Source organism: Sphaeramia orbicularis, chromosome 17, assembly GCF_902148855.1.
Source record: "Sphaeramia orbicularis chromosome 17, fSphaOr1.1, whole genome shotgun sequence".
NCBI lineage: Eukaryota > Metazoa > Chordata > Actinopteri > Kurtiformes > Apogonidae > Sphaeramia > Sphaeramia orbicularis.
The window spans coordinates 32,950,580-32,973,282 of NC_043973.1; the positions used below are offsets into that span (position 1 = coordinate 32,950,580).

The 22,703-nt window shown below is 35.6% G+C and overlaps 2 protein-coding genes across 4 annotated transcripts in view; both read right to left on the reverse strand.

Moving 5' to 3' along the window:
• Nucleotides 1-418: 418 nt before the first annotated feature.
• LOC115436991 (dual specificity protein phosphatase CDC14AB-like) overlaps nt 419-22,703 on the reverse strand; it is a 33,493-nt gene continuing 11,208 nt past the window's right edge. The window contains exons 3-14 of one of the 3 annotated variants that reach the window (XM_030160035.1): nt 19,739-19,814; nt 18,584-18,676; nt 18,415-18,494; nt 18,226-18,292; nt 15,832-15,894; nt 12,144-12,231; nt 11,766-11,996; nt 11,517-11,655; nt 6,841-7,066; nt 2,770-2,861; nt 2,101-2,235; nt 419-895 (exon numbers count right to left, since the gene is read on the reverse strand). In XM_030160035.1, coding sequence (XP_030015895.1) covers nt 847-895; nt 2,101-2,235; nt 2,770-2,861; nt 6,841-7,066; nt 11,517-11,655; nt 11,766-11,996; nt 12,144-12,231; nt 15,832-15,894; nt 18,226-18,292; nt 18,415-18,494; nt 18,584-18,676; nt 19,739-19,814 — 1,339 coding nt within the window. In that variant the 3' untranslated portion in view covers nt 419-846. Of the gene's footprint in view, nt 896-2,100; nt 2,236-2,600; nt 2,618-2,769; nt 2,862-5,138; nt 5,273-6,773; nt 7,067-11,516; nt 11,656-11,765; nt 11,997-12,143; nt 12,232-15,831; nt 15,895-18,225; nt 18,293-18,414; nt 18,495-18,583; nt 18,677-19,738; nt 19,815-22,703 lie in introns of those variants that run through there. The other 2 variants (XM_030160036.1, XM_030160037.1) reach the window with 2 other exon arrangements.
• On the reverse strand, nt 13,239-15,071 carry LOC115436992 (tripartite motif-containing protein 16-like). The gene has a single exon (XM_030160038.1). It carries the CDS (start codon nt 14,563-14,565, stop codon nt 13,378-13,380), a length of 1,188 nt encoding a protein of 395 aa, XP_030015898.1. The 5' UTR covers nt 14,566-15,071; the 3' UTR covers nt 13,239-13,377.

Sequence of the window (22,703 nt, forward strand, 5' to 3'; positions counted from 1 at the left end):
ACTCAATAAATAACACAATGAAACATTTGTTTTACCAGAAGCGACATTTATTCATTTATTTAAAATGACAAATCTATATAGCAACATTTAGAAACAAGCTTATCACCATATCAGAAGTCGACTGTACCAGTGTGAATGAATGACAAGTAAATTATCAGCGCATTACTGTATTTCATAGAACTGACGAATCAATAAAGGATGATTTGCGTAAAAAGAAATATGTTAATGGCAGAATGTTTACAAAGCTACACACAAACAGACATCTGTGCATTTTTATCTTCAACTTTTCTTCATCATTTGTATATTTTGACTGACAAACTATCTGTGTTGAAACCGCTGAGCTGATAAAAACATATTGCACATTTATTCATTCATTTGTTGAGTTCATTTATTTGTACATTTAGGATATCATGTTTGTGTCACACAGCTTTGATTGTACTTTATTAAATTATTTAATGAAAAGAGAAACTGACAGAAAACCCCCCAGAAACATACTATTTTGTACTGATTTCCCAAAATAAAATAGTGTTGCATTACTGCTCCTAAATGAAAGTTTACTCTTAAATAAAGCAATATTAGAGTATGTAGACTGCTGGTTTAATTATTTCCTTAATGTTTTTCCTTCTTATCCCTGTAATTTAACCCCACCTACCAGAAATCATCAGACCAGTCCATTCTACCTGATTAAAATAACCAGACAGGCTTTAACTGAATGTCTTGAATCTTCACTTGCATATACAAAGCTCATATTGTCTTACATAACAAAGGGTTTCAAGATTTTATTACACAATGATAAAAGATTTAAGGCCTTGACAGCTGGAACACGAGTTTTTGTTGTCGACATCCTCAGCGAATGACGGCAGGCCTCGTGCTGAAGAGACTGAGACTAAAAGGACTGAGGAGGAAAAGATGTTTGATTAGTACAGGCCATTCACACTCCGTGTACTCACTGAAGTCATTTCAATATATTTCTATAAATAAATAGTAGGGACTATGTATAGGATTTGTTGTATGTAAATGCCTCTGAGTTATAGTTCAGTTTAATGTTCATAAAAGTTCAGATTATTTAATTGATTCAGTGTTGGGCTGTAAATGTCTGAAGCTGCTGCATTTGTTAGTTAGTCCTGTGGGTTCATTTATCATTGGAGTTTGTTTCTTTTTGAAATGTGCAAAAGTCAAAATTGAAGTACAAGGCTTTTTACTACTTGCACAAATACAGTTAACTACTTTTACTGTGTAGTGGAGAACAACATTAACAGAATTACCTTGTTTTTTTTTTTTTTTTAAATACTGCTCATCTCTTTGAGCGCTGTATTTCAGTTTAGGTTTTTACCCTGCCCCCCCAAAGGGGAGGCAAGGGCTATTGTTTTTGGTTCAGTTTGTTTCTTTGATTGTTAACATTTTAGCAGCAAAACTACTGGTTGAATTCATACCAAATTGGATTTATAGATTGCCAGTGACCCAGAATAAATGTGATTACATTTTGGGAAAGATATGTCAAAGTTTCAATTTTTTATGAATTTTTTAAAATCTCTTTTTTCTTCTCCCCTTTACTTATAATGGGTGAAATTTCAAATGTCTATAAAAACATCAATTTTGTTTCAGTTTACTTCAAACTTGCCACATATATAGAGGCAGTTGATATGCTGACACCAGCACATGCATGTATCGTTTTTGGTTCAGTTTGTTTCTTTGATTGTTAACATTTTAGCAGAAAAACTATTAGTTGAATTCATACCAAATTGGGTTTATAGATTTCTAGTGACCCACAATAAATGTGATTAAATTTTGGGAAAAATAGGTCAAAGTTCCAATTTTTTATGACTTTTTAAAATCCTTTTTTTTCCCCCCATTTACTTATAATGGCCAAAATCTGTCTCTGTTGTCTGTCTATGCTGACATCAGCACAAGCATAGACATAATGACATCAGATAGATCTATGACAAAATAAGCTACAACATGTGTCAGGGGTGGGGTTAGTTGTACCTGGAACCACTTGCTGTATATTGAAACATAAATCAAGCAGCTTGTTTTTACTGCCATGTCTAAAGCATACAGATATCTGAGCAGGTTAAAAGGAACAAAAATGTTGACACCAACCTCCTAATTTGTACAGTGGACGAAGGGCTTCGTATGATCTTAGAGGATGAGGAAGATGAGGAGAATGAGAGAGGGACTTTACAAGATTTGGGTGGAAGAAGGATGGAGCAATGGGACGATTTGGGCAGATTTAACCTGAACAGAAAACACAGAGCAGCCTGAGTTAGAATGGCATTATATGTGTTCCATCCATCCATCCATCCATCCATCCATCCATCCATCAGAATGTTCACCAAGTTGCTAACACATGCACAGTATTCATAAAAAGGCAGGAAATACACAAAAACAGAAGCGATGTTTAATGTAAAACATGTCTATAAAACATTTTTCTATACTAATGCCACCTTTTATGTATTTATATCCAGTCTTTTTCTCATGTGCCACAATGATGCAATGCCTTTTCTGCCCCTTAAAATAATATTTCTTGAAGTAACTGAGGTAAAGTTTCACCTTCCTATGATTGGCTGTCGCACCCAAAGCAATCAGTGTCTTTTTTCAATAACATCAGCAGTACAGGCTGCAGCATGAAAAGGGAACAAAAACAGCACATGAATACATCTACTGTCTCTGACGTGCTATACATTGTTTTTTCGGGGATCTGCTTTATGTACTTTGACTCTGTAACTTATGGTAGCACTCATCCACACAAACACACATGCAGCAGTTTACCGTAAGGAGGAGGGGGTGGGTCTAGGTGATCGTTTTCCCTTCAGTGCTCTGAGTTTGTCTCCTTGTGTTAGAGCCGTTTCCATGCAGTTATTCTACACACAGAAAGAGAAACTATTACTATGAAATATGACAACTCATCCAGTGTTATGAACAGTAGTGGGCATTCACACTCTTCACTGTATCCAACATGTAGGACCAACTGCAAATGTCACTGTCACTTTATGTCACCGACAAATCAAACCAAAGAAGAGGCGGGACTTAATATCAACTCTGCCAATGATAATATTTATTTATGAGCTGAGAGAGAAGGATTTATTAGGAATCTGAGCCTTTTTTGGTACATACCACATAACAAAAGTTTACCATACCCATGTTTAGTGTCTTTTTTTCCACATAACTTCACCTGTATCACAGGTGTCAAACATGCGTCCCTTGGGATGAATTTGTGAAATGCAAAAATTACACTCAAGAAATTAACAATCCTTTTAGTTCAGGTTCCACATTCAGACCAATTCAATCTCAAGTGGGCAGGACCAGTCAAATACTATCATAATAACATAGAAATAATGACAACTCCGCATTTTTCTCTTTGTAAATGTAAATATTTTCATGTATTTACACTAAAACAAAGTATAATTTCACAAAAAATGTGAATAACCTGAACAAATATGAACAACCTGAAATTTCTTATGAGAAATAAGTGTAATTTTAACAGTATTCTGCCTGTTGTTAAATGTTTTGTGTATTTGTAGATCCACTGTGATCTGTAAGTTATAATGTACATGTGTAAACGATAAACTGAGGCAGAATATTGTTAAAATTACACTTATTTTTTCAGTTTGTTCATGTTATTCACATCTTTTGAAAGGATAGTTTGTAGCTGTAAACCTTTTCATAATGTACATTTACTTTTTCACTCTAAAACACAGAGAAAAGTTTGGAGTTGACATTATTTATATATTAATATATTATTGATCCATAATGCACACATTAATGATACGTTGAGGCAGAATATTGTTAAAATTGCACTTATTTTTCTCAAGAAATTTCATTTTTTTCAGGTTATTCACATTTTTTTATTTGGATAGATAACAAAAGTAAGTATTTTCATAATTTAATGGGGGGGGGGGTTTGCACTAAAAAAAAAAAAAATTGGAGTTGACATTATTTATATATTATTATGTTATTATTTTACTGGTTCGGCCCACTTCAGATCAAATTTAGCTGAATGTGGCCCCTGGACTAAAATGAGATTGACACCCCTGACCTATATGATCTGATAATAATTTTCTCACTTTAACCTACTTTATTGACACATTAGCACCAATAAAAACATGTATGCATGATGCATAACATGCATGATTTCAGATAGCTGAACCTGTTATGTTTTTTTGACTGTAAAATAATAGTATTTTATTCCTAGTTCATTTTTTAGTTTTTATGGGTATGTTGGTTTTATAAACCTTTTTGGCTTTTACCTTTCCCATGCACATGTTGTTATTATTTTTTGGTCTTTACGTGTATTTTGGTAGTTTTTTTGTTTGTTTGTTTGTTTTATATTTTAAATCAACATTGTGTTAAACTGTTATGTGCTAAATAAATACATACAAAAATAAATATATTTCTAGGTATTTTTTTTACCTTGTCAGCTGTAACTCGTCAAAAAAAAATATATATATATATATTTTTTGTGAAACTTTTTTTTTTTGTTTAACTTTGAAAATCTCAAGGATGTTCTCAAATGTCCTCAACATCCATTGCATTTTGGAATTTTTACTGTCTGAACAAGACATTATATGCATTGCTCTGATTCAGCATCAGACTAGGTTAGTATCAATTATCTTACAAGTGCCTCATTTGGTGGCGTGTTAAATTTATAAAATATTGTCCACTATAAGGTTGATCCATATTGACTGACAGACTGGAAGTAAAGCTCCATAAATGTCTGGTCAGATTTTTAACCATCAACACCCACATTGTTACCTGAAAAATCTTAAAAGTACTTTCTGCGAGCAAACCACAGCAGTGTTTAACAAATTATAACACACAGGCAGTAATGAATGAAGGCAGTAAAATGAATGCAGAAGTTTGTTTGTAACCATAGCAACAATAAGCATCTGTCGAAAATGTTTTATCAGCGAAATGTAACTAGAGCAACGAAAGTACAACTATTCATTTTGTAGTAAAATGGTCTAAGTTGGTGTTTTACTTTTTCATTTGATGTTTTTATATTTGTTTTATTGTTGCATTAATGTGTATGTTATATTTTATAGATGTGAAGAAAGAGAAGGGGATTTTCTACATCCTTTAGTTTATCAGAAACATTTATATTTAACACATTTGGAGGACAGGGATAAAAACCTGTAATCTGAGAAATAATTAAAGCTGCCAGACAAATGTAGAAGGTAATAATTATAACATTTTACTCACAGATATAAAAGGGTAGAAGTATAAACTTGCATAAAACAGAAATACTTCATTGTAAGTAGGGATGTAACGATTACTGGTATAATGATACACTGTGGTAAAATTCCCAAAGGTTAGTATTACCGTTTAAATTCTAATTATCATGATAACCGTGTTTGATTACCGCACTTTGAACACAAACTTGATATGGAAAATGGTCCAACAATGGCGATAAGGTGCCATCTTTAATGCACATTTGTATGTTTAGCATTCACTGTTGTACACTCATGTTCGTTCAGGTTCCACATTTAGACCAGTACGAGCTAAAGTGGATCAGAATCAGTCAAATAAGAACAGAATAAACTAGAAATAATGACAGATACAAACGTTTCTCACACCATTACACTAAAAATACACTAAAGTATACAAAAATATGCAAGAAATACACTAAAGATATACTAAACTACACTAAAAATATGCAACAATATACTAAAATATACAAAACATATGGAAAAACGCACTAAAAACATACTCAATTATACAAAAAATATGCAAAAATACACTAAAAACATACTAAAGTATACTAAAAATGAGCAAAAAATACACTAAAGTATACAAAATATGCAAAAATACACTAAAATATATTTAAAAAAATATGGAAAAACACGCTAAAAACATAATTATACAAAAAATATGCAAAAATACACTGAAGTATACAAAAAATATGCCAAAATTCACTAAAAACATACTACAGTATACTAAAAATATGCAAAAATACACTAAAGTATACAAAAATATACAAAAATACACTAAAAATATACTAAAATATACAAAATATGCAAAAATACACTAAAATATACAAAAAATATGGAAAAACACACTAAAAACATACTCAATTATACAAAAAATATGCAAAAATACACTAAAGTATACAAAAAATATGCAAAAATACACTAAAAATACTAAAGTATACTAAAAATAAGCAAAAAATATACTAAAGTATACAAAAAAATTGCAAAAATACACTAAAAACAGATGAAAGTATACAAAAAATATGCAAAAATACACTAAAAACATACTAAAGTATACTAAAAATAAGCAAAAATACACTAAAGTATACAAAAAATGTCCAAAAAATAAACTAAAAACATACTAAAGTATACAAAAAATATGCAAAAATACACTAAAAACATATTAAAGTATATTAAAAATAAGAAAAAATACACTAAAGTATACAAAACTAAACTAACACTAAAAATATACTTAAGTATATAAAAAATATGCAAAAATACACTAAAAACATACTAAAGTAGACAAAAGATGTGCAAAAATACACATAAATACTTATCTTTAATGCACATTTGTATGTTTGATGTTTACATGTTAATATTTGAATGTATCTGCAACAGAAAGTACATTGTGCCTATTTTATTTGTTTGTTTTTTGTTTTTTTTTTTCAAATTATTTCAGTGTGTGTATAAGTACTTTTTGAACATTTTGACCACATTTCAACAATACCGCGATAATAATAATAACCGTGATAATTTGGTCACAATAAAATGAAATGTTCATATCATTACATCCCTAACTGTAAGTACGGTTGGTACTTGAACATCACATGATCACTTTCTATTTGTAAAGATGCCATAAAGCCCCGCCCCTCACCTCATCCAGGCTGTATGATTTGTAGAGGGAGGTGTTGATTGACAGGTCATCCATGCTGGACAGGAGGCGGGACATGGCTTGCTGTTTCCCTCCGTCGGACTCATCGGGGCTTTGGAGCTGCTGCTGCTGCCGCTGATGCTGGAACTGTTGGCGGCTCTGTCGCTGCTGAACCAGTTTCTGTTTAGAACGATGGACATCACCCTGCACCCACAAACTGTGCTGTTTCCTACAAGTACACAAAGAGCACACAATATTAAGAATAGTCTACTGTATGTGTACACTGACCGTATTTGAGTGTTTTTGTTACAGTCATCTGAACTTTTAACTGAAACTACAACAGAGAAAAAAGAAAAAAAGAGCTTTGGTTCTACATGTGAAGTAACCTGAATATAAGAAAATTAAAAATATATCAACATACAGTATATTTCACGTTTATTGAAGATTGATAGGAGCCTATAATACATGATATAGTCCAAAAACAGTGTATTACTTATTGGGTATTGTTAACAAATAGCATTCTGCAAGAAACAATAAGATTTTTTAGTTTTCTCCAAAAACTGTTTTTTTTGGGGGGGGTTTTTTTCAGATGGGAGGTGTTGATTTTCTGTATCTACACAGCTGCTTCTGTTTTGTGCACTTCATTTTCTTTGTTGTGAAATTAGTGTAACTGTACCCACATCAGTAATATCTGATATGTTGTTCAAAACACATTATAATGACATTTATATAGGAAATCTCTTTACTTGCTCCATATATTAAATCAGGGGTGTCAAACTCGTTTTCTTTCAGGGGCCACATTTAGCCTGATTTAATCTCCAGTGGGTTGGACCAGTAAAATAACAGCATAATAACCTATAAATAATGACAACTCCAAATTTTTGTCTGTGTTTTAGTGCAAAACAAAACATTAAATTATGAAAATACTTACTTTTATAAACAATCCGAACAAAAAAATGTGAATAACCTGAAAAAACTGAAATTTCTTAAGAAAAATACGTGCAATTTTATCAATATTATGCCTCAACATCTCATTTGTATATGTGCATAGTGGGTCAGATCTACAAAGACACTAAACACTTAATAACAGGCAGAAAATAGTTCAAATTGTGCTTAATTTTCTTTAGACATTTCAGGTTGTTCATATTTGTTCAGGTTATTCACATTTTATTGTTACAGGATAGTTTGTAAATGTTAATATTTTCTGCAGTAAAACAAAGACAAAACTTTGAAGCTGTCATTATTTATAGGCATAGTGTAATATTATTTTCACATCAAACCGAGAAGAAAATATGGAGTCATTATTTTTTTTCGGTTATTCTGCTGTTATTATTTGACTGTAGATCAGGGCTGTCAAACTCATTTTGGTTCAGTTCCATATTTAGCCCAATTTGATCTGTAGTGGTCCAGACCAGTAAAATAATGACTTAATAACCTATAAATAATGACAAATCCAAGTTTTTCTTTTCGTTTTAGTTAAAAAAAAAAAAAAAACACCAATTAAATTATAAAAATATTTACAAACCTGAAAAAACAGAAATTTCATTTGAAAAAGTAATGCAATTTTAACAATATTATGCCTGGACTTATTATTTATACATGTACATTACACACAGTGTTCCATAAACATTTGGTAACAGGCAGAATTTTGTTCAAATTTTGGAGTTTGGATTTAAAATTTGAACAGTTTCTACAATATTCCTGTCATGATCCACTTCTTGGTTTGGTTTGGTTGTGTCCTTTGTTTCCTCCCCTCCCCCTCTGGGATTGACCAGGTAATGGCACACACCAGGAGCTGATCTGCAATCAAGCTCTCCTCCTGCTTATGCCAGAAGGTCTTCGCTTCCATGCTGGTAAGATGGTCTCTCTCATTTTTTGTGTACTTGGTATAGTGGTTTCCTGGTGCTTGGGTTTTTGTTCATTGAGTCTGTGTCTGAGTTCAGACCGTCGTATATATCTACTCTTGGTTTACATCTTGTGTTCCTTTCCCGGTGTGTATTTTTGAACTCCACACTTTGCTGTAGTGATGGGTAGATGAGGCGTCATGAAGCGTTTCGACACATTGCCAAACTGTATTGATACTGTGTCGCTGAATACTGACACCTGCTGGACCTTCAAAATCCCTACAGGCAACCTAGTGGACAGACTCAACTGACACTGATTTGATGACCTAGTACAGGGGTGTCAAACTCATTTTAGTTCAGGGGCCACATTCAGCTAAATATGATCTGAAGTGGGCTGGACTAGTAAAATAATAACATAATAATATAGAAATAATGTCAACTCCAAAATTTGTCTATGTTTTAGAGTGGAAAAAAGTACATTTACATTATGAAAAGGTTAACATCTACAAACTCTCCTTTCAAAAGATGTGAATAACATGAACAAACTGAAAAAATAAGTGTAATTTTAACAATATTCTGCCTCAGTTTATCATTTACACATGTATATTATAACTTACAGATCATAGTGGATCTACAAATACACAAAACATTTAGTAACAGGCAGAATCTTATTAAAATTGTACTTACTTCTCTTAAGTCATTTCAGGTTGTTCATATTTGTTCAGGTTATTCACATTTTTTGAGAAATTATACTTTGTAAATGTAAATATTTTCATGTGTTTACACTAAAACAAAGAGAAAAATTTGGAGTTGTCGTTAATTATATGTTGTTATGATAGTATTTTATTAGTCCTGTCCACTTGAGATTGAATTGGTCTGAATGTGGAAACTGAACTAAAGAACTGTTCATATCTTAGTGCAATTTTTGCATTTCACAAATTCATCCCAAGGGCCAGATTGGACCCTTTGGCAGGCCGGATTTGGCCCCCGGGCCTCATGTTTGGCACCTGTGACCTAGTATATACAATAATATAATTTAAGTCATTGTATTTTATATTGTATTATTTCATATCTTCATTTAAATTTAAAATATCTTTGATATTTTTTGATACAGTCAATAAATAATGTGAACATGGATCATGACGTGAAAATCTAAGTGAATGTGTTGTGAATGAGGATGCTTGTGGACTGGGATTTTTTTTTTTTTTCTTTTACAAATTTTTCTTAAAAAAAAAAAAAATCCAACGTTTTGAGCTTGATGGTTAAAAATGAAGTAAAGAATAAATTAATAGGAATTAATTATCAATAAAGCAACTGTGAGTCAGTTGTAGAATGGCTGTACAGCTGAGTTGGTCCTGGTGGATCTGGACTTCATTCTCATGCCTGGCCCTAGAATGCCTCAGCACTGAGGAGGTGCTTTTGTTTAAATAGGAAAGTTCTGTCCAACAAATGCGACATTTAACCTGCAGAAAATAATATGAATAGTAAACTAAGAATCACTTTGAAATGAATTTGAATTCAGATAGATCAAGTGGAAACTCTGAGAGGAACAGGATGAAACAACAAGGAAATTCAAACAAATCCCTTATTTTCCCACACCAGATCCAAATGCTCCCACACGGTGGAAACTTTTCTTTTGGCTTGAGGCTGCTCCATAATTCTTGATGAATTTGACGATGAACCGCAAAAGATCAGAGATTCTTTTGGCAGATGCATCCGGTTGACAGATGCGCTTCCTTATAAACATGGTTTGGCGCCTCAGTGTCAGTTCCAAACACTTCCTGTATCGGTCACGTGACTTTCTCGAAGCTATATGCGCACCGACACGGGGTTTTGCCGACGCATCGGTGTTGCCAGACCCATCACTACTTTGCTGTGTTTTCAGGTCCAGTTCCCTTGGGTCAGTTCGTGTTTATCTCCCAGGTTCGGTGACGCCCTTGGTTCTCCTTTATCAGAGTTTGCTTTTCTTCTGTACGTTGCATGGACAAATACATTTTAAATTGCATTCACACTCGTTCGAGTCTGTCTGTTGTCGTTCACCACACACACTTGGGTTCCACTAGTCTCAGGTTGTAACAATTCCATCTGTTATTATTAACACAACTACAGAAGCCAGTGGATCCATAAATGCACAAAACATTTAGGAACAAACAAAATACTGTTCTAATTACACATTTCGGGTTGTTTATCTTTGTTTTTATTTATGTATTTATTTGCATTTTATTGTGAAAGAAAGGTTTTGTAAATGTAAATATTTTCACAGTGTAATGTTATTTTTTTCACTTAAATTTTTTCAACATAATTTTTCACAATTAAGATTTGTCGTTGTCATTATTTATGGGTTATTGTGTTGTTATTTTGACTGTAGATCACATTGGTCTGTATGTGGAACCTGAACCACAATGATTTGGACAACCTGGACTGTTCAGGTTCGTTTTTGCACTTTCATCCTGCAGGGCCGGAATGGAACCTTTGGCGGGCCAGATTTGGCCCCCTGGCCGCATGTTTGACACCTGTGCTGTAGATCATATTGGTCTGTATGTGGAACCTGAACTAAAATGAGTTTCACAGCCCTGACTGTGGAATTTTTGCACTTTGCAAATTCATCCCTGGGGCTGGATTGGAAACTTTGGCGGGCCCCATGTTTGAGACCCCTGTATTAAATAATATATCTGTAAAATCCATAGAGATATACAAAACTGCAACAAGCATTTAGGGAGATTATGTCCAGTCTGTTTTAAAGCAACAGTTAGATAGATAAATAATGACTTTTCTTATTGTTATTCTGCAGTTGAAGTGTCTGTAGTGTGGAGTCGCACTAAAGCCAACACTTACTCCTCTAAGAAGTTCTGCTGAGGACCGATAATGGATCCAGGCCGGCAGATCCGGATCCAAGCGATGGCCTCAGCTGCAGTAAACCGGAAATGTTTCATCAGGTAACAGCCAATCAGAGTGCCCGTCCGACCCAGGCCAGCTGTGATAGGAAGAGGAAAGAAAAACACATGTAAGTGCATGAGAAGTCACAAATGATATTCAATGTTTTCTGTTTTGTTTTGTTCTGTTCTGAAAAAAAAAACCGCTCACCTTTACAATGCACCGCCACTGCACCTTTAGTACTTTCACATATGTGCAGAAAGCGCCTGATGATGAGGTCAGAGGGCGTGGTCCCATCGAGGAAGAAGAGGTCATGGTGCTCAAAGCCTGCATCTTCAAAGCGCCTGCCTTCATATAACTTCCTGTTCAGACGCACTACGGCTGTTACGTTGTTTTCATGAAAATAGGCAAAGTACGCCTCTGGAGCGTGGAGAGGGTAACCTGCAGACACCATCGGTTCAATGGAAGTCAGTTCAGAGGGATGAACTAGGACTTAATCCTGCTCTTTATTTTGCTCTATGCCACTTTTAGGCACCTATTTCTAAACAAGTGTTTCTGAGGAAAGTGTTTAGAAGTTTTTTCACTTACCGTTTTCTATCTTACTGCGAGGGTGGGGACTGCTGAAAGCCAGGATTTTTCCAGGAATGATCCAGTTCATATCTCCATTTTCTACTCTCTGAGAACATGCAGAAAAAACAAAGAGCCCCAGGTGAACAGTGGGTACTTTTGGTACCAAATTCTAAAATATCAGTAACAGAAAAGTCCAATATGATGCTGTGATCTGATGGAAGATCAGTGCCCTACGATAGAAGTGCTGAATAAAAGAATATTAAAATACACAAAAAAGTAAATGCTGTCAAAAACACCCAAGTAAACACATTCTATCTGCTGTACAGTAGCTAATGTAACATGGCTACATATCAACTGAGCTGTACATTTCTGTGATCTCAGAATACAAATAAACAGGAGTCTAGTATTAAGGTTTATTTGGTCATTGGTAGTGTTTTACAGTGTTCACTGGTGGCTAAAAACTGTTGCGGACAGCAGGAAAAACCAACCCATGGAGTCATGTTTATTTCACACAAGAACAGATGAAGACGGATCATTTTATTCTGAAAGAAACCATAAAATGCTACAATATGTAAAAAGAAGTTCCTTCTACATTAGCATATTAACTTGGTTAACTTAATTGCCTAAAAACAACTCATAAAATCACAATTCTACCAAATTTATCAATAACTAACTATAGTTGTAAGGTGAAGAATTACTTTCAAAGAAATTAGAAATATCTGCTTCAGTCCTTGAGGAGCTACATTAGTGTTTGTGACAGTTGTGGCCACAGTTGCATATTTATCTAAATGAACAATGTTCCGAGGCAAAATGATTGAGAGAAAAAAATTTATGACACAATCCCCAAAAACATAGCTTCATATATTTTAGCCTCTCACCACCTCCTGCCTGTACTAGGCAGAAGCAAAGTCAGAGGTGAGTTCGCATACAGTTAATTCCAGCTTCCAACAGGTGGTATTTGTCTCAACTGCGTGGTGCAGTGTGCACTGGTGACAAGGCTTGTGTGTATGGATATTCCCCACATCTATGCAAATAAAACAAATACAACACTGGGTCCATCTGCTGGGAAGTACGTTTTACAGTGAATTCCACCCTTTGTGATTACTTTATGAACTACACACAATGTTTTGGACTCATTTGTACCCATTTAGCACCTGTAAAAGCCAAGTAGTCCCTGAATCTGTCCCTGTATCTTTCTGGATGCTAGCATAGACAGTTACATAAAGTTTGATCTGATCAACTACTAAAACAACTACCAAAAGTTTGCTGTAGTTCCATCACGAACAAGCCCAAGTCCAACATGCAGAGGCTGAGTGAATGTGGTCTGGACTCTGTGGAGCAGAGTCATGGTTTCAGAGACGCTGTAGAAGGACAAAACACCCACTCTGTGATCCTGATACACTCCAGTCCTTGAGGATGGAGGACCTGAGATGAGAGAGCTGACACCATCATACCGAAACGAGTAACAGGTGTTATTACAATGTAAAGACCAAGATTTATCATTGTATCCAAATCCACATTTGTATGAGCACCCTTCTCTCGTAATACTATCATATACTACAGCTATGTAAATTGCCAGTCCGCTCCATTCCACCTCCCAGTAACAGCGACCAGTCAGACTGTCTCTGCTCAGGACCTGCCACCAGTCAGTGAATCTGTCTGGGTGATGAGAGTAATCCATTTTTTGACTTGTTCGTGTTGCTCTTTTGTTCCCCTCAGACAATAACAGCCCTGTGTTTGCTGTATTTGGATCCAGGGTGATTTTGCATGAATATTTTAAGAATCCAGCTCTCTGTAGTTTATATTCTGGATGTGATAATAAAACATCCACTTGGCTGGCTGTCAGTGAGATGTCTGGCCATTCTTCACTCAGAGTGTGATGTAGCTCATCTCTGAGGTCCCACACAGGTGCCATCACATCCTCAAAGTACCGCAGACCATGGACTTTATCGATACATGACTCTACGGCTTCACTGACTTTTGACAGTGGGGAATAATTTTGTATAAACTGATTGTGATCCTCTGTGTGTGAGAGTTTCTCCAGCTCAGCATCTTTCCTCCTCAGTTCAGAGATCTCCTGCTCTAGTTTCTCCTGAATCTCTTTAACTCGACTCAGTTCAGTTTCCTGTTGAGATCTGATTTGCTGGTTCACATCGAAACTTATTTCCTCCATGAGACGGATCAGTTCAGTGAAGGTCTTCACACTTTTCTCTATTGCTTGGTCAGCAGAGCCAATGATTGCTTCTGCCTCTTGTTGAAGCACCACCACCTCTTTCTCTTTGTCCTGGATTCTCTCCTGGATTTTCTGTCGTCTCACCTCCAGCTCTTTCTGCCTCTCAGTCCTTTCTGCTGCTGCTGAAACTGTATCATGGCCTCTATGTTCATCGACAGAACAAAGGTAACATATACACTGCTGATCAGTGCGACAGAACATCTTCATCACCTCATCATGAAGGGGGCAGATTCTCTCCTGGAGCTTCTCTGAGGGGTCGATCTACTTGTGTTTCATTAATGGAGCAGCATCATAATGAGGCTGAAGGTGTTTCTCACAGTAAGAAGCTGGACAATGCAGGCATGACTTAACTGCTTTCAATTTTCTCCCAGTGCAGATATCACAAGCCACATCTTCAGGTCCAGCATAAAATTGATGGACTGGTGCAGGTTGGAGCCCAGTCTTCTTCAACTCTTCCACTAAATGTGCCAACATGGTGTTTTTCACCAGAGCAGGCCTTAGGCTGAAGCTCTGTCCGCATTGAGGGCAGGTGTAGATTTTCTGTTTATCCTCTTCTTTCCAGTGGGTTTTAATACAGCTAAGGCAGTAACTATGACCACAGGGAATAGTCACTGGATCCTTCAGTAGATCCAAACAAATAGAACAAGAAATTGTTTCTTGGTACAGATGAGCTTCTTTGTCCTCCATGTTGCTGTCTGTGAGAATGGCAGTGAGAGTTTCACTTTTGTAGAAGTGAAACCAGTTTGTGCAGTGTGTACAGTCTGCCTGTTCTTTCACTGTTGGTTACGCCCATCTTCAAACTGTCAAACTGAAAGAGGAGGAAACCAGGAACTGTATGTCGAAAGAGGAGTTTCTTTGGTTGTAACCAGGAAATGATGCTGACACAGTCACATGATGCTGACATTCTTAAAGTGGCAGGATGTGGAAATCAGGAAATTTCACACCTTCACTGGACAGTGCTCTCTTTGTCCACATATAAAGACTCAATACACAGTGGAGGCCAAAGTTATTAGAAAACCTGGCAGATCTTCAAATATTGACCTTTTCTATCTCACATCTATAGAGTGACCAATTTAACCTATTAAAGCGCTTGTCTTTGGACAATGAAAGGAAGCCAGAGAACTTGGAAAGAACCCACACAAACAAATGGAGATCATGCACATTCACCACTGACATTATTACATGCTAAATGAACCCAGAAGCCCACCACAGTAAAGGTAGATATGTAAATATTGTCATTTCATTTGTGTAATTATTTGTACAAGTTGTACGAGTACGAGTGGTGAATTAAGAAATTTTGCTCATGTCAAAGCTGTTCAGCACGAAGAATTTGTTTCTTTAGGAAAACTGCTTGCACTAAGGGCAGAAATGAGGGTTGGTACAGCATTTTCATTGTCAGTTTGTTTCTACTCTACTTTCAGTCTTCTAATTATGAATATGTGTGGTGTTATATTGTGGTTCATGTGTCCTTACCTCATAATGTTCATATTCCTCAGTACTAAAGTTTTCAAAGTCCATAAGGCCGTGCTGCAACGCCTAAAGGAAAGAAGCACAAAGCAACAGTCAGCTGAATCAGTGAAGTTTTTAAAGTCTGATTATGTGATGTAAATATGTGACTATGTAACTATGTTGGTTTTACACATAATCAACTTTCATAAAACATTAGGATTAAGAATAAGAACATCGTGGAACCGCTGTTACAGTAATCTTTCATGTTACAAAACAGTGTTTCAAGCATCACAGAGATTATCAGAGTTTATGTAAAGTAAAAAGGTACACATCGTATACTTCAGTAATGCCTAACTTATGGATGATGATTTAATACATGCATTAATAAAGGATGTATCGCAAATTCCTGTTTTTCACTAAAAACTAATGATAAAGTAGCTGTAGCTTTATGTGGCTTCATTTCACACTAACTCAATCATCAGTTAAAGATCACTGAAGACCTATGACCTAAGCAGTTTTTTAAATACAGCTCAGCTTTTATAGTGATTTATTACTATTTATTGTAATATTAAACTTTGTATTCAATGGAGAATAATTACTTTACTGACCATGGAAATGTTTAAGTTTACAGTAAATTCAATTGTTAGTAGAAAAAAAACCCCACTAAAGCAAAAGTGGCTTTTTCTGATAAAATATTAAGTGAACATAAAAACAAGTTTCTACAACCACTTCTACACCGTTTCCCATAAAGTTAGACTAATTTTGTTTTCAGGTACATTCCTCTTTATTCCTCAGTTTCACTTTATCAATAATAAATCACATCATCACAATCATTTCATAAGAGGTACAGACATTTAATTCCAACTTCACGGACATCAGTCTAAATGGGTTTATGATGAATCAGTGTCTCTGTACTGACGACTAAGGCTACGTTCAGACTGCAGGCAAATGTGGCCCAAATCTGCTTTTTTGGCCCATGTGTGACCTGAATCCAATCTGTTAAAGACAGTTTGAACAACACAAATCTGATTTTTTCAAATCCGACCAAGGCCACTTTCATATGTGGTCCTAAATCCATATACGTATCTGATATTTTCCAATGCGACTTCAGTTTGAACGGCCAGGTCGCATTTATCCGACCTTTACGTCATTGAAATGCAACAAACGTCACAATTCTGCGTCCCAGGAGGAGAAGCTGTGGGAAAAACACACCGACTTCCATAAACACAGTGTGTGTCTGCGTGGTCATGTATTCCATCAAGACCTCTTTTGCGGATGCGGGTCACTTCAGGGTCACATTCAGTTCATACTCAAAACTGATAGAAGACGCATTTAATGTGTAATATGAACGAGCACACAAAAACAAATTGGATTTCACCAAAAAATCCGAATTATGCATTAAGACCTGCTGTCTGAACGTAGCCTTTAGTCTCTGAACATTGAAATGAGACATGAGATTATTCTGAGTTCAAATTACTAGATATTTTAGAGCTTAGATGTTTTTAGACACTGGTAACTGTTTAGAATATAATTTGTACCTTTACTCTAAAGCAGGGCTGTCAAACTCATTTTGGTTCAGTTCCATATTTAGCCCAATTTGATCTGCAGTGGGCCAGACCAGTAAAATAATGACTTAATAACCTATAAATAATGACAAATCCAAGTTTTTCTTTTTATTTTAGTACAAAAAAAACCCCAATTAAATTATGACAATATTTATATTTTACAAAAAAGATGTGAATAACCTGAAAAAACAGAAATTTCATTTGAAAAATTAGTGCAATTTTAACAATATTATGCCTCAACTTATTATTTATACATGTACATTTACACACAATGTTACATAAACATTTGGTAACAGACAGAATGTTGTTAAAATTTTGGAGTTTGGAACTAAAATTTGAACAATTTCTACAATATTCCATCTTTCATTATTAACACAACTAAAGACCACAGTGGATCCATAAATGCACCAAACATTTAGTGACAGACAGAATATTGTTCAAATTGCACATTTCGGGTTGTTCATCTTTGTTTTTATTTATGTATTTATTTGCATTTTATTGTGAAAAAATAGTTTTGTAAATGTAAATATTTTCACAGTGCAATGTTATTTTTTTTCACTTCAATTTTTCACAAAGAAAATTTGTCATCATTATTTAAAGGTTATTGTGTTGCTATTTTGACTGTAGATCACATTGGTCTGTATGTGGAACCTGAACCAAAAGGATTTGGACAACCTGAACTGTTCAGGTTCATTTTTGCACTTTCATCCTGCAGGGCCGGATTGGACCCTTTAGCGGGCCAGATTTGGCCCCCGGGCCACATGTTTGACACCTGTGCTCTAAAGTGTCACAGATAAGTTTATCATTTTATTCCACAGCATAAGTTCAGCATATCGTCCTGTTTGTCCAGTACCTTGCGTATTCCTTGTAGGCAGTCGAGGACAGTGAGGTTAAAGGAGCATTCTCCCACAGCTGCATCCCTGTATCACACACATAACACATTAACAGCTGTAGTAAAATGCCTTTAGTGTAATCAATCTATCAAACAGTTACTGGTTATATTTGCAAATCTACAGAAAATGAATGGTGATGAAGTGCCGACCTGAAGGGCAGATAGCCTGGGTTGTTCCCTGAGATCAGAGTCCTGTAGGCTTCCTCTGGACTCCTTTTCAAATAGATAACCTTTAAGACAGGAGTTAAACTCACTTAGAGCAGACAGACGCACAGACAGATGCACACATGGTTAAACGGATAAATAAACAGATACATACAGCATAGGCACCGATGAGGACAGCAGCGTTAGCTCTCTTTTTCTGGTCATAACTGGTGTAGTGGACCAGCTTCTTCCGGGATATTGCGAAGGACTGAGGTGACAAAAACTCAAATTAAAACTCTTTTTATTAAGTAAAAGTGAAAATGATCTATGACCAGAGGTGGGTAGAGTAGCCAAATATTAGACTCAAGTAAAAGTACTGTTACTTTAGAAACATATTACTCATGTACAGGTAAAAAGTAGTCATCCAAATAATTACTCAAGTAAAAGTAAAAAAGTACTTAATGAAAAAATTACTCAAGTACTGAGTACTTCCTGAGTAACAACATATTTATTGTTCTTTTAAATTCAATAATTAATAAATGAAATGTTAAAATATATAGACAATATATGGGAACATTACAGCTGGTTACAAATATACCTCACAATAATCATTGTCGGTTCCATCACTTTAATATTTGCAGTCTGTTCTTATGGAGGCAGATACTGCGCATGTTTCTCTATTTACTTTTACGAGTTAGCCTAGATATCTTTATCTTAAGATATCTTCCCCTTCTGTCGAATTTCTTTAACTCATGTGAGTCATGTGAGTTTTAGGCGGAAATCTTTCTAACAAAACAAAACAAATGGTTCGTCCATTAACAAATGACCAAAAATAAAAGTAACTAGTAGAATGTGCACCATTGCAATGGAGTGGAAGTAGCATTTCTTCTTTATAAATACACTCGAGTAAAAGTAAAAAGTATGTCATAATAAAAGTACTTTTAAAAGTACAATTTATGCAAAAAGTTACTTAAGTAAATGTAATGAAGTAAATGTAATGTGTTACTACCCACCTCTGTCTATGACAATGAAACTTCCATATTCTGATGTGAGTAAAAGTATGCAAATATTATCAGCGAGTGAGTAAAGGAAAAAATAGTCACTATCATTACTATTTTATGTGATGTTTTGATTCATATTTCTATAACACTGATTCATATGTTGACTTCAACCACTTCATATACGATTTCAATTTTTAATCTACATAAATGCGTCATATTCTATAAGACCGTTATATGTTTGTAGTGTTGCGGTCCTGATTCAAACATAGATCTCTAAACAGTTTCCATGAGTTGAGAAACACAGTCCTGTCTGACTTGTATAATATTACCTTGAGCTTCTTGTTGAGTTTGCAGCAGTACCTGTAGAGCATGGCCAGGTTGAGTGGACCAAAGTCAGTATAGAAACTGCAACACACAGAGAAACACAATGGGCCTCATCCAAGAAACCATATATGAATATATGACAGATATATGACATATATGACAGAGCTCTGATAGACTCATCCATAAATCTGTAAGTAACACTAAAACTAAGTAAAAAATAAACTAAAATGAGCCAATTTCTTCCAATAAAACCACTTATATACCTGTAAAAGCAACTAAAACTGAACTGAAACTACATCAAACTCAGAGACACAAACATTTCAAAGCTGCAATAACTATAACAACTGAATTACGTAAAAGTTCCCATGTGAGTGTACTTTCCACTACAGGCTTTGCCCCACGAGAATGAAAATCAGCTTAAACCTACCCACTGAATTTAATACAAGAGCTCTGTACTGTAAGAGGATTGTTCTTTTTTTTTTTTTTTTTTTTTTTTAAATATGTTTTGAAGTATTGAAAAAATAATGACGATTAGTCACAGACAGAGAACAACTGAACAATAACCTTAACATGAGCCTGATCCAGTCTCTGTATCAGGACGTTCTGTTATCTTTCTTTACTTGTGTGTGTGTCTACTATGTATTCAGGCATTAGTTACTGACTGCTGATGGATCACACATCTGCGGTTTCTGAATGATTGTTCTATTAACTCTAATAATTGTCAGCTACTGTAACAGAAGAACCAGACAGGGCTGCTCTAATTTATAATGACGAGGAGACTGTTGTTGTGAAAACAGTGAAAAGAAGATGTTATTACAGCCAAAAGTTTAGTATTTTTACAGTAAGAGCTTTGTCTGATGTCTGACGGTTTTTCTTGTATGGAAAATTACAAAGTGGCCACCATAAAACTTTTGTTCACAACATTATTTTCTTAAATTCATTGGACTCTACTCATTGAACTTCTTCCATTTGTAACTTTTAGCAAACTGATAAAAACAGAGATCATAGAGAATTTAGTCCACGCTAATTTAGGTATTTTTCTGAACAGGTTTTTATCTCCTCCCTCTGAAAGAAAAGTGTCCATGTGACTTTCATTTTCCAAAATATCTCTTTGTACACTGGCTTTAAACAACTAAAAATAGGATCAATGGCCCTGTATGGGGAAGTGTACCCAGATGCCATTTATTCTCACCCAGTTCTGTGTATTTATTCTATTACAGAAATAGCCCATGTTTTGGTCATATTCCAATCAGATCTGTAAAAAATTCAAATTCCAGCTTGATATCATTGATACTTTTTCCCCATAAGAGCTCATGTTAAATTTTCCGTCAAGTCCAGATCCAGAAGAACATCCTGATCAGCATGTGGACATTATGTTTTGGTCATCTCCCCATCAGGGCTGGACTGTAGAAATTTACACTGGATATAATTTATATTTACTGAGTTATTGCATCCATCCACTTTCTATCTCTTATAATGGGGAAATTTTTCAAAGTGGCACCAAATCCAGAATCAGATCCAGATCCAAGTAATTTCACTAACTTTTGCTGACATCATCATAAAGAAGCTGTATACCAAGTTTGAAGCCAATCGGAATTGTAGTTTCGGAGAAGAAGACGTTTGAAAGTTTTGCAATGGACGACAGACGACGACGACAGACGATGACGACAGACAACGACAGACAACGACAATGACAGACGACAACAGATGACAACAGACGACGATGACGACAGACGCCGCATGACGACAGTAGCTTACCAGCCTATTGGCTGGTAAGCTAAAAACTGGTGCAAACTCAGACAAACCATTGTTGTTGTTGGACTAATATGGACAGAAGCAGAACCTTTAGTCCCATGAACATTGAACAACAACCTTTCAGTACCTTAAGTGTTAGTTTGGGTTGTTGATGTGTATTTGTATTATGCAGATTTCATCACATCAGTACATGTGTCTGTCTGCCAAATGTGTCTATGCTGAGCTCGATCTGTAGCAGGTAAAAACCAAATACACACCTACACTGTGAGCTATGGTTGTGTTTCAGATACATTTACATTACACAAAGGGCGGGGCAGTAGATAAAACCAACACTGGGACAACGCTCAGAGAGCAGAATTCCACAGGACCATGGCACTCTATACACTGAACTGACACAGAACTGAGAAGTCACACAGCACACTGCCACATCTAACATGCAACTGAAGTATACGTCATATCTGACCACAGGACTGTAGCAACAAGAGGAGAATTACTTCATGGAACAGTGTCTGTGATTGGCTCTAGTACAAATGCTAACATTTGATTGGTCTGTGGCAATAGACAAACTCATATTTTGTGCCACAGTACTGTGGCAGTAGCCACTGCCAAATAAAAATATGAGGTAAATGTAAGAAAACCTCAGTCCTATTCCAGAATGGTGGTGGATGGTGCAAGACTGATGTAGGCTGTTGACACAGTTCTATCTGTTCCCATCGACCTGGATTTACAGGACTAAAGGTCCAGGACACCTGATCAGTACCACCTGCACCTCATTCTGATCCAGGAAAAACCTCCTATGTCAGCCATTCCTGAGTCACTAATCAGCCGCCGTCACAGATCACACGGTACACTTCCTGGTTGTTCTGTCATAATCTGATCTAGTTAAGTTTGTTAAAACAGGCTCTGACACTGACCTCACAAACACACTGAGCTCAGGTCAAACTGTTCCAACAACCTGCCAGGAAATAAACGTCGCCGTCACATTAAGTTCTCAACTGACCTGGAATCAGTCCTTTATAATGTAATTAAAACAGAGGTGTCAAACATGTGGCCCGTGGGCTAAAAACAGCCCACCAAAGGGTCCAGTCCAGCCCCTGAGAGGAATGTGCAAATGTCAAAGAGTGTCAAAGTGATTTCAGTTCAGGACCACATACAGTCCAATATGATCTCAAGTGGGCCAGACCAGCAAAATATTAGCAGGACTCCACATTTTTC

Excerpts from the sequence above, each read along its gene's own strand:
- LOC115436992 (XM_030160038.1), bottom strand. The coding sequence starts at position 14,565 with ATGAAGATGTTCTGTCGCACTGATCAGCAGTGTATATGTTACCTTTGT.